The sequence below is a fragment of the Apus apus genome, chromosome 1 (assembly GCF_020740795.1).
Source record: "Apus apus isolate bApuApu2 chromosome 1, bApuApu2.pri.cur, whole genome shotgun sequence".
Classification (NCBI taxonomy): domain Eukaryota; kingdom Metazoa; phylum Chordata; class Aves; order Apodiformes; family Apodidae; genus Apus; species Apus apus.
Window position 1 is genome coordinate 84,638,811 of NC_067282.1, and position 14,762 is coordinate 84,653,572.

The window sequence follows — 14,762 nt, forward strand, 5'->3', positions numbered from 1 at the left end:
TGCAGTTTCTGAATGTCAACATTAATGTAGTTCCAAGAATTGCAGCTTCAAACTGTTAGATACAGCCATTGTTATTTTCTTGTCCATAGTGTCAAAATTAACTGGTTTAAATGCATTACTAGCTTGCATCTAATATTTCATGTTTGTCATGGATTGCAATGTAGCATTCTTATGATGAATCATTATTTTTCTTTTTTATTAGTACAGGTGGAAAAAATGTAAATAATGACTGTGACTTGCAAGTAGGTTTTCTGCTGACCTAGAATAGGAAAGTTGTTAAATTTCTCATCACCTTGTGAAACCGGGTCATCTAGCTAGATATGCTAATTTTACTACTTCAACTGAGAAATGTTTTTAATGTTAGAGCTATTGGCCCCAAAGGGGAAAAAAAACCCAGCAAGACCTCTCTGCAAAGACCTTCTTTGTTTTGAATGATGTCTGAGTGAATTCTTGAATTATTTAAATTTCTTGAAGTATAAATCATTCTGTTCCTTAATGATATATTTTCATCTCTTTAGATCATGCATGCAATGAAAGAACCTTCCATTTTATGGTATGCAAAACTGTGAGAGACTGCTAGGATATAATTTAAGATACGGCTTCTGCCCAAAAGAAATTACATTCTTAATGAATGCTATCCTGTTTCTTAATGAATGCTACCCTGTAAAATTATGAGAATCTACTTATTTTAGAAACGTTCCTGAGTTATTGCTTGTGTGGTGGATGTATTTCAATTATGCTATGATTTTGACCTCTACAGGCATTCTGCAAAGTTATTTGGTAGTTCTGTCAACTTCTAATTCTGCTGCTCCCATAAACAAATAGACTTGGATGAAGTCATGAACCTCTATGTTTTGTGTGATTGCATATTTCAAAAAAACTGTTGTTCTGGCTTGTGTTTGGGAGCTGTGTAGTCAATATGGCTGCTAGTATTTGACATCTTTCTTAGAAATTAACCAAAAAAGGAATTTTTCCAAGTTTAGACTAGAAGCAGAGCTAGTATGATTGGTTTTTTATTTATTTACAGTCTTCTCTCCCATATGCAATCAGATGATTGGGAAACATCTGCTGCTCCTACTCAGGTTTTGAATCTCAGCAATTTGCTAACGAAACTTTTTGACAAATTCATCTTTGTTTGTTCTTATTTATAGTCACATTTTCATGTACAAGTCATTGCAAGTTATTTTCATATTGTTTCTCCATCTTTTTCTAAAGATCGAGATTCAGTGCCAACCATGGTGGAAAAAAACCACATTTATTATCTGTTTTGAGATATCTGTGTATGTTTTACAGATGTTCAAATAGTTTTTACCATCTTAAGAATTTTAAGGTTATGAAGTCAAGCAGTCTGTAATGAGTGGAGATAACTTAAGTCTGGCTGGTGCTTGTAGCAATTAATCTACTCTTTGTACATGCATTATCTTAATTCTGTGTAAGATAATATTTTTATTGCATTACAGTTACTTCTTTGACTTTACTCTCAATGCTTATCTTACAGCAAATAGTTTTCTGCAAATTTGATGCTGTGTGAGAAAAAGATACAGTGAGCATTTGCACAGTTGTATTTTTATGTGAGCAGCTTGCCACTTCAAAGGACTTTTGATACCTTTCTATTGATTGCAGTATCAGAGCATTCTTTCTGTCATTCATTCATTGCAAATAATCTCACCTGAAAAATAATAGATATATAAAAGGTTCAGTAGGGAAGCTGCTGAGGATCTTCCTTGTGTGTTATCTTGTCAACTGCATGATTTGGGGTGGGGAAGGGGGCACATAGGGAAGGAACAAAAACTCTTGCCTTGTAATGCATGCCCAAAAATGTATTGAACTGAGGCAATACACTGGTTTGCATTTGCTAAATTTGGAGGCTTTGATTTGGTAATATTAGTCTTCATATGCACAGGTGTGTATTTGCATGCCTAGTACATGCAAAGTATGAGAAGTATTGTGATCCTATAGGCGTAGATAAGAATTGGCTATTTGGTGAGGTCAGGATTTTACCAGCTTTATAGTATGTCCATATCTCCCCATCTTTTCATGTAATACCACCCTTCATGTGAGGAAGTATTTTGGAGGAAGAAAAGCGGGGATGTGTTTTGTTAAAATGGAATTTACTCCTTGTGCCATAATTGCCTCATGAGTCTCGCCTCTGACATCAGTTAAGTGAAGTGAAATCTAGGAAAGGTCTCCTTCATTGCCCTATGCCAACTATGGGCTTAGGTTAACTGTGACAGTGATACTGACTGGTGTGCTTTTTGCTAGGTGTACCTTGTCTTTCTCACCCATCAGAGGGTGGTGGGTGAGACCCTGCATGCTGCTGAGTAGCTTGCACTCTTCTCTGAACAGAAACTCAGTAGTAAGCGGGGTTGTAGTTGTGCTATGTTGGGAAATGGATTAGAGGGAAATCTAGCAATGGCAAGTGTTGAAGACATGGGCAAAAAAAGTTTCACTAGTTTGTGTAGTTGTCTGATTGAGATGGGTGAGTTCTTTGGAGCCATAGCTTGCAAGAGATGCAGCTGAGGCAACCTGTGCTGAGGATGGCAGAGAGGATAGTGGTACAGAGAATGAACAGTAGAAACAAGATTTGAGGGTCTTTGAAGCTACTGAGACCAATGTCCTGGCAGAAGAGGTGATGAATAGTAAGAAAATGGTTTTGGAAACTATTTTGTTCTTTTGTACAAATTTTGTTTGGAAATGCCTCCATGTGCTTGCTTACTTTGGAACCTCTTCTATATTTTTGATTTTGTGTCTGTGCTTTGTATGTTTGTTATACCCCATTCCCATTGTTTTCAAATTAAAAGAACTGTATCCTCAACTTCCATAAGTTTATTTACTCTTTAAATGTGGAAATTTGCAACCCAGTAGGTGATTTGTAATCTACTGGTGATATGTGATTTGCACATAATTGGGAGGGGCATGAAGGGTGAGACATAAGGGACAACAGCTTTTTGACTTTTATTATGCCTAGAAATTGTTGTAAATCTGTGAAATCTTGGGGATGAAATCTTATCTATTATAACTTTATTTTAATTTCTGTAAGACCTTTTCCTAGAGAGTGTTACAATCTTTAGACATGCAAAGGAAATGTACGGTGGCCAGTATGGGTATGAAAATGTATGTGTTTAAGCACACAACTATTTAGATGGCAATTTTTCCTAAACTCCTGTCAGCAATCTTAAAGTTATGTGCAGTTAAGAGAAAAAGATTAAGGTAAGACAAACTTTTTAGAACAAGACTAATGAAAAATGAGGAGAAATTATAAAACATCAAGTGCAAGTGTCATGTATGCAAGCAGAGAATGTGGTATAAGGACCTCTAGCTGATCTGAAGGTTTCTAAAACTTGCAAAATATATTAATGTTATTTCAGCTGGGAAGTTTTGAGATTCCTTTTGTCTAATTTGAGAATGTGGATTGAAGACTATGGCTTTGATGGCTTCCGATTTGATGGTGTTACATCTATGCTGTATCACCATCATGGGATTGGTAAGTAATTTAATCAACTCTAATCTGAGCAGCTCTGTTGTTGTGGAAATAGTGTTATAAAAATTCACTGAATACTCAAAAAATTCCAGATTTGCTGATATTTTGTTGTATTGCTACATAGATCTGAAATTATGAATACATTTTGTGCTTATGAAATAGCAAATTGAGAAGTCTCTGAGGTTTTGTTTTATTAAAATAGCAACCATGATCTTTTTACTTACCTGTCTTTTTAGGCACAGGATTCAGTGGAGGTTACCATGAATATTTTGGTCTACATGTGGATGAGGATGCTTTGTGTTACTTAATGCTGGCCAACCACATGATTAATTCCTTGCATCCGGAATGCATAACCATAGCAGAAGTAAGATCAGAATTTTCCATCCTTAATGACATTAATATTAATTAGTTTGCTTTGGGTTGTGAATTTCCTGTTAATTATCAAGTCACACTTCTGCTACTTGAGGAGTGACAGGAGCTGAAAATATTCATTAGTGGACTGGCTGCCTTGTGGGGGAAAAACAACTGGAATGTACACTTTGGGAATTTTTTCTGCATTAATGTGTTGTTAATTAATGTGGGCTTTTTTTTCCTTCTTCTTGAACTTGTAATGAGATTTGGTTTTATTAACTTATTGGTTTTACATGATTGCCATTTGTCAGTAGTGATTCATAGTACTGCAGATTAACAGTTCTAGAGTGGTTTTGCATATTTTGAATTATATTGGCATAATTGACAATTTCCCTTCAAAATAAATACAATAAATTTATAAATGTTATAATGTGTATGCCAATTTAAATTTAGTATTGAGTTTCTCTGGGTTTCTGAGGGAGTAAATAGACAATATTACTTGAGTTTATTGAGATCAATTAACTTTTTGAATGAAAGATGTTGTTGTCACGTGGAGTTTTTGATATTATGAAACACCCAGAGCATTAAAGTTCTGGGAGTGGGTAAGTTTTCACTGATATTTCTTCTTTAGCTAAAAAGAAATATCCTGTAAACCTTGAGGGCTTTTCAGTTATTATGTTTAAATATTTTTTTCATTTAAAACAAATTGCTTCATCTATTTCATATTGTTAGGAACTGTACTAATAAAACTTCTTGTATTGCTTAAGAGTTCCCTAATTATCTCCAGAAAACAAAATACTGCTTACCCTAATATCTTACTTATGATAAAGTTTTATGTTCTAGACAACTACTGCTAAAATCTTAATTACAAGCTATCGAAAACAGCATCTGCTGAGCAATTACTAGTAAACTTGAGATGGCTTCATTGAGTTGTAGACTTATTTGAAATGAAATTTTTTTGTGTTCTAGGTAGTCTTAGAATAATTAGCATTCCTACCAATGAAATTCTGAGTTCAGTCTGCTTGTATTACCTGTCCTAAGAGTTATTTTTTTATTAATTTGTCTTCAGTTTCTCTTCCTTGAGTTGAAATCTGCTTCTGTTGCAATACTTCCATTTTTCTACCGAGGGGAGTTGCCACACGAAATACAGAATTGATCAATGTGCTGCATGGTTAAAGAATTCCAGAAGGAGAAACTATTGGCATAATTGAAAATTACAAAAAGCATTGAAGAATGTCTGCTTGCATATAATGATAGGAATGAGTGCCACATGAGAAAATTGTTTTTGTCTAGCCATAACTAATTATAATATATTCCTTAATTATATAACTGATACATTTCACAGCTTTTTAATATTCTTTATATTCATTGTCTTAGTAACGTCTAAGTTTTTAGGTGTAACTGACTGTAGGCTTACTTTTCATTTTGTTTTTCTAAATCTGTGATTGAAGTTTTGTATAATGAGAAGAAAAAATATTAGGTCAAATTGCATTGTGCCTGAAGAATTATAAAAACAAATAAGCAAAAAATCCCTATTCATGTGATTTTCTTATTTATTTTTTTTAACAGGTAGGTCTGAAAAAAAGTAGGCATTGGCATTTTTCATTTGGTGCAAAATGTACTGAACAACCTAACACTTTATTTTATATTTTTGAGTGTTCTGGTAAAATCTGTAGATATGGATATAAGTAGTATTACATTTAGAATTCTACTTCTCAAAAATGTGGCTTTCAAATTTGTCACCAAAGTAGATAGGAGCTACTTAAATCTCAGACTCAGACCTTGTTTAGGTCGGCATCATAGCATCACAGAGAAAGACTTTTGTTTGTTTTTATCCTTTCTGGCCGATTTGAGAGCTATTGGACTTCCTTTTATAACATCCAAAAGATTGGAAAGAATTTCTGCTTCGTTGTTTTGTATTTACAGCATGTGGAATGTGGATGCATTTTTCAGTGTGGTCTAATGACTGCTGAGTAAAAGGGGAAAATCCCCTCCATTGATCTGGGGGCTTTGCTGTTCATACAGCCCAGGATGCTGCTGGCCATCTCTGCTGCCTGGGCCAGGCTGCTGGCTCGTGTTCAGCTTGCTGCTGGCTCAGAGCCCCAGGGCCTTTCCATCAGAGCTCTTCCCTAGCCTGGCATTTCCCAGCCTGTGTGGATGTGTGGGTCACTACATCCCAGGGGCAGGACTTGACAACTGCCCTTGCTGAATTTCTTGACCTTGCTGTTGTTTGATTTTTGTTCTGCTGGTCAGGGGCCCTGTGGATGGCAGCCCTGCCTTCCATCCCCCAAGATGCCATCTGTGAACCTTGATGGTGTGAACTGTCTTCTTTTATGTCAGTATGAGAGGAAGTGTGGAGGTGTATAACTTCAAGTGAGAATATGTTTTTTTCACTATTCAAATGCAGCAATTGGATTGAAAGCTGGATTGAATCTGGAAGATCAGAATGAGCTTCTTCATTAAGCCCTGGTTCTAGTCAGAATTTAATTCCATAAATTATTTTGTGTAGACAGAAGAGGTGTGTGTTAATCCATAGCCATTGTGGCAAAATGGCTTATCACTGACATAAGCTAATCAAATTCTAGCACTGATAGATATTTTGCAGTTTTTGGAGATTTACATTTTTCTGTGCAGATAAGATAGCTTAAAAAAATAATATTATGTGACATAACTACCTAATAAAATGGAAAAATAAATATTTATTTTTAAAACTTTTAATTAAAAAATTATGGACTCTCAGCCCCCTTCAATATGAAACTGGAAAATTGCACAGTAAGGACATGTAATTTTCCAGGGCTAGTGGATTCAATAGTTTCGTGTTTGTGCATTTAGGAAAAGAGTAGAGATTACATTTTTTCTTCCTTTCTGTATGTTATATTCAGCTTTTTATTTTTATGCTGTTCTTTATGCAAAATACCAGTTAAAAAATGAAGGTTTAATTTGTCTTTCATTGACTACTTTCTGTTGATTACTTGGAACTCAACAGAGCTAATTATTTCAAATTCTGCATCTACTGAGGTCTCTTCTCCCTCAAATACCTACTTTGGCGAAGTATTCTGTAGTTGAGTATTTAATTAAAAAAGTCATAATGCTCTCCTTGTAACTCTTGCATTCAAACAACAAATCTCACTGTATGAATGATTTTTTTTCTCCCAGGTCAATCAGTGAAGCTGTTTTATAGTTTACAGAGCATTTCTATGGAAGTAATACTGTATGGTAGAAAGTCTGAACTAATAATTGCAATGCTTTGTAAATTATATTGTGGGTTGTTTGTTTGTTTTTAATTTAAGGATGTTTCTGGAATGCCAGCTCTTTGTCGTCCTGTTGAAGAGGGAGGAGGAGGTTTTGATTATCGACTAGCAATGGCTATTCCCGATAAGTGGATACAGGTGAGAACTTTTTAAAAAAATATTTTTTTGCTCTTCAAAGTGGGATGTTTATCTGTACAAACACAAAAATGCTTCTGAATCCTACTGACAGATTTTAATCTCTCTTCAGTTAATGTCCTATCAAAATAAATTCTGACAGGCTTGAGCACAAATATTTGTGGCTGTAATGAGAGCTGTCAGGGATGTAGGTTTCAGAAGATGAGTAAGTTTAGGGGCTATTCTTTGCTTTCTATCTGATACTTGTTTTCTTCATACTATACATAAGTCTAATTTGATTTTAAAGAGCCTGTATCTTGCAACAGTTGTAGAACATATAATCTATATTGAATGTAAGCAGGCAGATAGTAAGTTAACCATAATCATATAAATCTAAAAAAAAACCCAAAACATAGAACAAATTATCCTGGAATTTGACATAGTAATAGACATTGAACATAATGTTGAAAGTTTAACCAAAGTAAATGGAAGTGCTTTATGTTAACACCAGCAATCTGTGCAGTGGTGTTACTAGATGAATAATGGAAGTCTTCATATGCTCTTCAAGAACTGTAATGTCCTAATAAACACTGGCTATGATAAGGATTTAAATCACCTTTTCCTTAATACAAAGAGTAGCAAGAAAAGGAATAAAATGCTGAATAATCTTGAAAGGCTTCTACCGATGTTTTAGAGAATGTTTTTCAGTTAGAAGATTACATTCAAATCCCTCAGGCTGTCAGAATGATCTAAAAACAGTATATGTTTTATATGAGCATTAATGCTTCAATAAATATCTTGAGTAGCTTAAAATAAAAAGCAAATTAACTCACTTTTAGCATCTTTCATGTTTGTAACTAGAAGGTGAAGGACTGATTGAAAAACAGTTTTCAAACCTCTTCATATGGAAGACAAACCTGTCAGCTTTTCCACCAGGGACAGCATCATTAAATTTTAGAGTGTGTAATTTAGATCCTGGAATGTAGTGAGGACTTATATTTTTGTAATAACAAGAAGCACCTTGTTGTGATGGCTTTTTTTATTATTATTTTTTTTCATTGTGCATTCAACTTCCTTACCACACTTTAGGACAGGCAAAGATGAGGAATTTCCTCAATAGGCAAAATGTGCCTGGCAAAGTTCATATTACAAAGAAAAAAAAGACTGTAAAATTTTACAAGGTCAGAAGATGTATAATCTAATTTGGCAATCTCTGGTAAGGTCTGCATATTTTAATTTGCGATACTCTTGAGAGGAAACTCACCTATTCTGTGGTATTTTTATTCTTTAACTGGACAAAAAAAATCATCTTGCAGCCTAAGAGTATACTTAACATTGAGCAGCAGGTGGATGCTTAGCATGCTGATGGGTTGTTGGGCATAAATTGAGCTGTGAGAATCTAGGTTGCTTAGAAGCAGATTCCAGTTATTTAGGATTGTAGAGCGTAGGGTGATGCAGGCAGGAAGCTTCTAGCTAAGAAAACTGCAAATAAACAACTGGAACAGAAGACTCTACATTAGAGAAAGAGGTGATGCACATAGTTTGTTGACACATTTCCTGAGGGAAAAGTAAATCTGAAATTATTGGAAGAGAAAGGCTTAGAAACGAAGTCTATCAACTGTTACCAAAGTATGCTAGAATGCTTGCTTTCATTTCTCTCCAGCTTTTAAGTAAGTACCTATAGATAACAAGTTTTCTAGGCAATTTCCTAAAATCACTTAGAAACCTGAAGGATCTCCAGGGTTCTATGAGCCAATTCTGAGGGATCTGTAAAGGTAAGTAAAGCAGACTGTTTGCTGTAGCACTAGCTGTACTAGTTCAGATTAAAGGTAAATGTAGTACGCAATATGATGCTGCACAGGGACCTGAACATGTTCAGAGCCAGAATTTATAAAGTGAAAAAAAAGAAAAAAGCTACTTAGGAGGACATGGACAGTTAATGATCAGAACGTTGAATTTTATGGCTTTCTATTGGCCATCTTGGTATTACTGCCTTTTTATCACATTTATTTTTAGGTCTATATATTTACGTGTGTGTATTTAAGTTGTAGTGATTAATGGAGATCTAGAAAGTACTTCAGAAAAAAGAAAGGACTGACACTGTAACTGGACTAGATTTAGAAGGAGGAGGAAATAGTCATATGAGGCAGAAAAGTCATGTTGATCGGGTTTAATTTAAATTGCTAAAAATCAGGAGCTAGAATGGCAAAAAATGTTGAGCTTGTTTTATATAACAAAGCTTTGGCATTGAAACTGTGGTTTGGAACTGACCAGGAATTCACAAATCAGGGGAATGTGCAAGTCCCTGCTCTAAGCACCTTTTCATGTTATTGTGTACTTCATGGCAATTGCGTAGTGCACATTGCCTACTGTATCAGAGGTTTCATGATAAATGGCAAGTCCTGTTATCAATACTTGAAAAGTACAAGAGAGAAAAAATAGTCTATTTTATTTATGCAGTGGAAGTAAAAAGAAAAAATAACTTTGTATTATTAGAGAAAGCTCATTGCTTCAAAACTTGGGAATAGGAAAAGTTAAAGCAATACTGTTCATAACCCACTGAAAATTTCTGTGAATGAAGAAAGGTGGCAGTGTGCTTTTAGTTCAAACAGCAATAACTTCTTGATGATGTTTCCTGTATTTCTTCAGATAATTAAGGAGCTGAAAGATGAAGACTGGAATATGGGCAACATTGTCCATACACTAACAAATAGACGGTATGAAGAAAAATACATTGCATATGCAGAGAGTCATGACCAGGTATTTTATCTGTTTGTTTGTTTGTTTATGCATAAGCAAGTAAAATAAGAGGTTTAGAGATTTGGTGGGTTTTGTTTCTTAAGTGAGAGATAGATAGATCTGTGGAGTACTGCATGGTTTTTTACTTGGGTTTTCATGTGGGAGTTTTTTTATTTCATCCTTTCTTTTTTAATAACGGAATCCTGCTTGGAGTGGGTGGGTGGTGTTATTTCCAATTTTTTTATTTGTATTTAATAAATTAATCATAGCTTCTTGTTTTGCCTGCCTGTCATAGGACATGTGCTCTTGTAGCTGAGAAGGCTAATGGCAGCCTGGGGTGTATTAGAAACGGTGTGGTTAGTAGGTCAAGAGAGGTTCTCCTCTCCCTCTATTCTGCCTTGGTGAGGTTGCATCTGGAGTATTGTGTCCAGTTCTGGGCCCCTCAGTTCAAGAAGGACAGGGAACTGCTTGAGAGAGTCCAGCGTGGAGCCACAAAGATGATGGAGTGGAACATCTCCCTTATGAGGAAAGGCTGAGGGAGCTGGCTCTCTTTAGTTTGGAGAAAAGGAGACTGGGGGGTGATGTCATCAATGTTTATAAATACGTTAAGGGTGAGTGTCAGGAGAACAGAGCCAAGACTTTTTTCAGTGATGTCTAGTGATAGGGCAAGGGCAGTGGGTACAAACTGGAACTTAGGAGGTTCCATGTAAACATCAGAAAAACCTTCTTTACTGTGAGAGTGACAGAGCACTGGAACAGGCTGCCCAGAGAGGTTGTGGTGTCTCCTTCACTGGAGACATTCAAAACCTGCCTGGACACGTTCCTGTGTGATGTGCTCTAGGTGATTCTGCTCTGGCAGGGGATTGGACTAGATGATCTTTCAAGGTCCCTTCCAAGCCCTAAGATTCTTTGTGATTCTGTGTGTGTGTGACATAAGAAGGAATATAATCCATATTTTTGAAAATTTGGTTTCCATGAAGTAAGTTGGAGCACTATTTATGATAAGCATAAACAATATCACAATTTAGCTTGTGTTCACTGAATCGGTGTTTGTGACTGTTGTATTCTTTTCAAGAAAATGTTTCGTCTCTGCAAGTTTTGCAGACGTCCTCTTTTGGAGATCTAAATGAAATACTCTTTAACAGCTTCATTCAAAACACAGCAATTGTAATGATTCTGTATTTGGAAAAATTAAAAATTACTAATGAATTTGTGTAACACCTATCTCCCACAATCTTTGTAATGGTTGTTTGTGAAGAATCGGAAAATATGTTAGTTTGAGAATTCTAAAATTAAGAACTTACAAATTTTCTAAAAGGTTTAAGTATCCTGCCTTCAACTCTTGCCTCTACATAATAGAGGATGATATTTTATTTCTTATCCTTCTATAATAAAATTAAACAGAAGTATCCAAAACAAGACCTATATTTTATTTTAAAAAGAGAATCTTGAGGTTATCAACTTAATTTTGTGTACCAATTTACATTCTTATCTCAGAGACTGTTACACAGTATTCATTTAAGGCATGAAAGAAGAGTCCTAGTCATGGTAAAGAAGTTCAGGTATTACTTGGAACTGCATATTATTCTGTGATTATTTGCTTTTATAAAAGCTGTTTCTTCATGCTAAGGTGTGACAAGTGACATTACTGTTGTTGTTCTTTTATTTCATGCTGGATTTTATCAATTGAGTTATTTTCCATATCACTGTGTATTTTTGTTTTAGAATCTCATGCTTGGGAAGAAGATCTATTTATTTTGATTTTTAAAGAAAGTATTGCAGATATACATCAGAGTGATATGTGAAAAGTAGGATAGAGAAAAAACAAATGGGAGTGTAGATAAAATTCAGTCTGGAGTTACTTGAAGTGATGTACAAGGGAGTGTGAAACAATTCTAGTTTCTTATATGCTATAATGGGCTATTGCCCATCAGAATACAGAGCCTTTATGGTTATATTAAATGTGTGAAAATAGCAACTCAATGCTTATAGCTGTCAAAAAAAGCAGATATAGTACCGGAATTATTATAAATGGAATGGAGAGTGAAGAGCAAAACCAATATGCCACTGTTGTCTTTCATGGTTTTTGTGCATCTTAAACTTTGGAGGCAGATTTGGTCCTGTATCTCAAAGGATATATAGCATAACTGGGAAAAATGTTCTGAGAGCATTGGGAAGAATAATGGCAGATGTGGATTTTTTTTTAATAAGAAGGAAACTAAATAGACTAGAACTCTTGAGGGTATAAAAGAGATCACTGAAGGTTTAAAAAAATCATGTCTAGCATAGAAAACATAACTAGGAAACACCTTCTTTTCTAATGAAATATTAGGGGATGTTAAATGACACATATAAATGCCACATTCTGAGTCCACAGAAGAGTTGTTCCTTTCAGTTGTTCGTTGCTTTCTTCAGTGTTGCCATTGTTCCATAGGAAGTTATTTTTTTTAAAGGTTATTTTGTTTACTTGAGACAATCATCTAGATATGCTGTTACATTGTTTGTTAGAAACTAAACGATGGTGGTACTTTTCAGCTAGACCTGAACGATCAGCTCATCTGTCGCTCTGGAATGTAGTGAGTTTTCATGGTATAAAATGAGAATTGGGCTAATTCAACAAAAATTAGCAATATACGTATAAATGTTCCAAAATGTTTTCAGCATTGTGTACTAATATATCAGAATAGTTCTTGTTACATAGCATTTGTGTGGCCTTTCTCAAGTAACAGTAAACATTAGCAGGTTAGTAATTCAGTCACTGTTTTTAGACAGAATTCAAGTTTTTCTCATGTGAAATCACAGAAAACTAATCACATTCTTGTTCATATATAAATGGAAAGTTTTATATTGATTTTCCATATCTAAATCAAGAGTGTTAATAGCTCATTATTTGTACATTCCAAGAACTTTACTTTAGATGTTTGCTTTCTTATTTTCTGGATTTTCTGTAAAAATTCCGAAATGGTGGGTCATTTGTGTTTATTGATTTGATACTAACATTTCGTATTTGATATCTATAGGCAAAAGTGTTCTCAGAAGTAATAGTACAGTTCAGTCCCATCAGCTGCAAAGTAGGACCACAATATGGGTTAGGCAGCTGTTAGTTTATTGATCATATGATCAATAATACTCCACAATATTACTCATGTCAATTGGTTCAGGGATCCCCAGTATCCATGTGGAGGGTTGCAAGGGGAAAGGGGACAGCTTGGTCAGGCACCTAGTCAAGCCTCAGCTCAGATAAACCCCTGTCTCAATTTACATATATTCTCTTTTTGGCAGCAAATTTTTTACATATTGTACCCATGTGATTACACATCACACAGTACAAAGTTGCAGTAATGAGAAGTGAGAATCACTGGGACCTGAAGATCATTGGCAGTGGCAGGATGTTTTCTTTGTATACCGGGACTAATTTGTACACAGTGAGCCATGTCCTTGACTCCTCACCAATCTTCCAAGTCCTCCTCTTATGATATAAAGTGCCTGCTTTAAAAAAGTAGGTTAGAAACACTTCTAATAAACCCAAGGGTTTTCTTCACTTTATTTTTTTTTAAACTATTGTAGGCACTTGTTGGTGATAAGACACTGGCGTTTCGACTGATGGATGCAGAGATGTATACAAACATGAGTGTGCTCTCGCCTCTTACTCCAGTTATTGATCGTGGAATACAGCTTCATAAAATGATTCGTCTCATTACTCATGCACTTGGAGGAGAGAGTTATCTGAATTTCATGGGTAAGTGGTCTTAGGAAAAAGTATTTCGTTTTCTCATCTGTAGAATGCGTGGCAGGGAAATTAAATTATCTGACATAGTCTTACATGCACAGTATGTATCACAGTGCTGAAGTTAGGGGCATAAATGTTTTCATAAAGATTTAGTACAAAAGGTAATATTAATTATTTTGCTATCTGTAAGGTATAAGACAAGTAAATAAAGTCAATATGGCTCCCAATTGTAATAGAAGTAACTTTTAAAAATGTGGTAAGCTTTTTATTCAGGTTATTCTGATGTAAAATTCAGACTAGTGTATTAATTATTGTTATGCAAGTTTGTCAGGTGGTGAGCCTTGTCTTGCAGGACTTGGTTGTCTTTTGGCTCTGTTCTTCTCTCCTAAACTTTTTAGGTAACAGTGAATTTACTAAAGATAGCTCTGTACTTATTTCAGCTATCAATTGTTAGGACATAATCTGGAATCGGTTGATTTATATTTCATTGCCGCTTAGGGAAGAGAGCTTAATAAGTTAAGCAAGGACACAGCATAGAGATAGGATGCACATCCTGCTACAGCTGTTGCATTGATTTCTAAGCACTATGGCTACAAAAAACATCCAGTAGTTAATTTCATTTAATTAGCAAGTTACACTTCTGTGTAGTTGTCTTTAAAGTTGAATGTTGTTCTTAGATTTATACAAAATGCTGGAGCTATTTATGCTTGATGTCAAGAGTGAGGAAGAGGAGCCTCCTGTGGGGTGGGGAGAGGAGTGGAAATCTCCTTTAACAACACCTGGAGAAGGCATTCCAGGTGCCTCTCTGCTTCCCTAGGTCCTTCCATAAGTGTCTTACACATTCTTTTTCTGAAAACAAAGACACCAAAGCAACATGCAGCTTTCTCAATGCTTTGCTTGCCTTAAGGAAAACCAAACCACTTCTAGAAAGTGTTGTATCAGGAGTGGAAATCTGTATTCTATAATTTATCCTAAAATTTACCTTTGAAGATCTGGAACATTTAATTACACGTGTTGGAGTATCGTTTGTACTCCATACATGCAAACTGATTCTTCTTGCAAGAAGTGTATGCCCATTGAACAACCAAATTTGCCC

The 14,762-nt window shown here is 35.2% G+C and overlaps 1 protein-coding gene across 1 annotated transcript in view; it reads left to right on the top strand.

Annotated features, from left to right (window-relative positions):
- The window catches only part of GBE1 (1,4-alpha-glucan branching enzyme 1), a 160,184-nt gene that overhangs the window by 96,620 nt on the left and 48,802 nt on the right, over nucleotides 1-14,762 (top strand). The window contains exons 8-12 of the mRNA XM_051640281.1: nucleotides 3,369-3,484; nucleotides 3,718-3,845; nucleotides 7,123-7,221; nucleotides 9,847-9,957; nucleotides 13,504-13,675. Coding sequence (XP_051496241.1) covers nucleotides 3,369-3,484; nucleotides 3,718-3,845; nucleotides 7,123-7,221; nucleotides 9,847-9,957; nucleotides 13,504-13,675 — 626 coding nt within the window. The remainder of the gene's footprint in view (nucleotides 1-3,368; nucleotides 3,485-3,717; nucleotides 3,846-7,122; nucleotides 7,222-9,846; nucleotides 9,958-13,503; nucleotides 13,676-14,762) is intronic.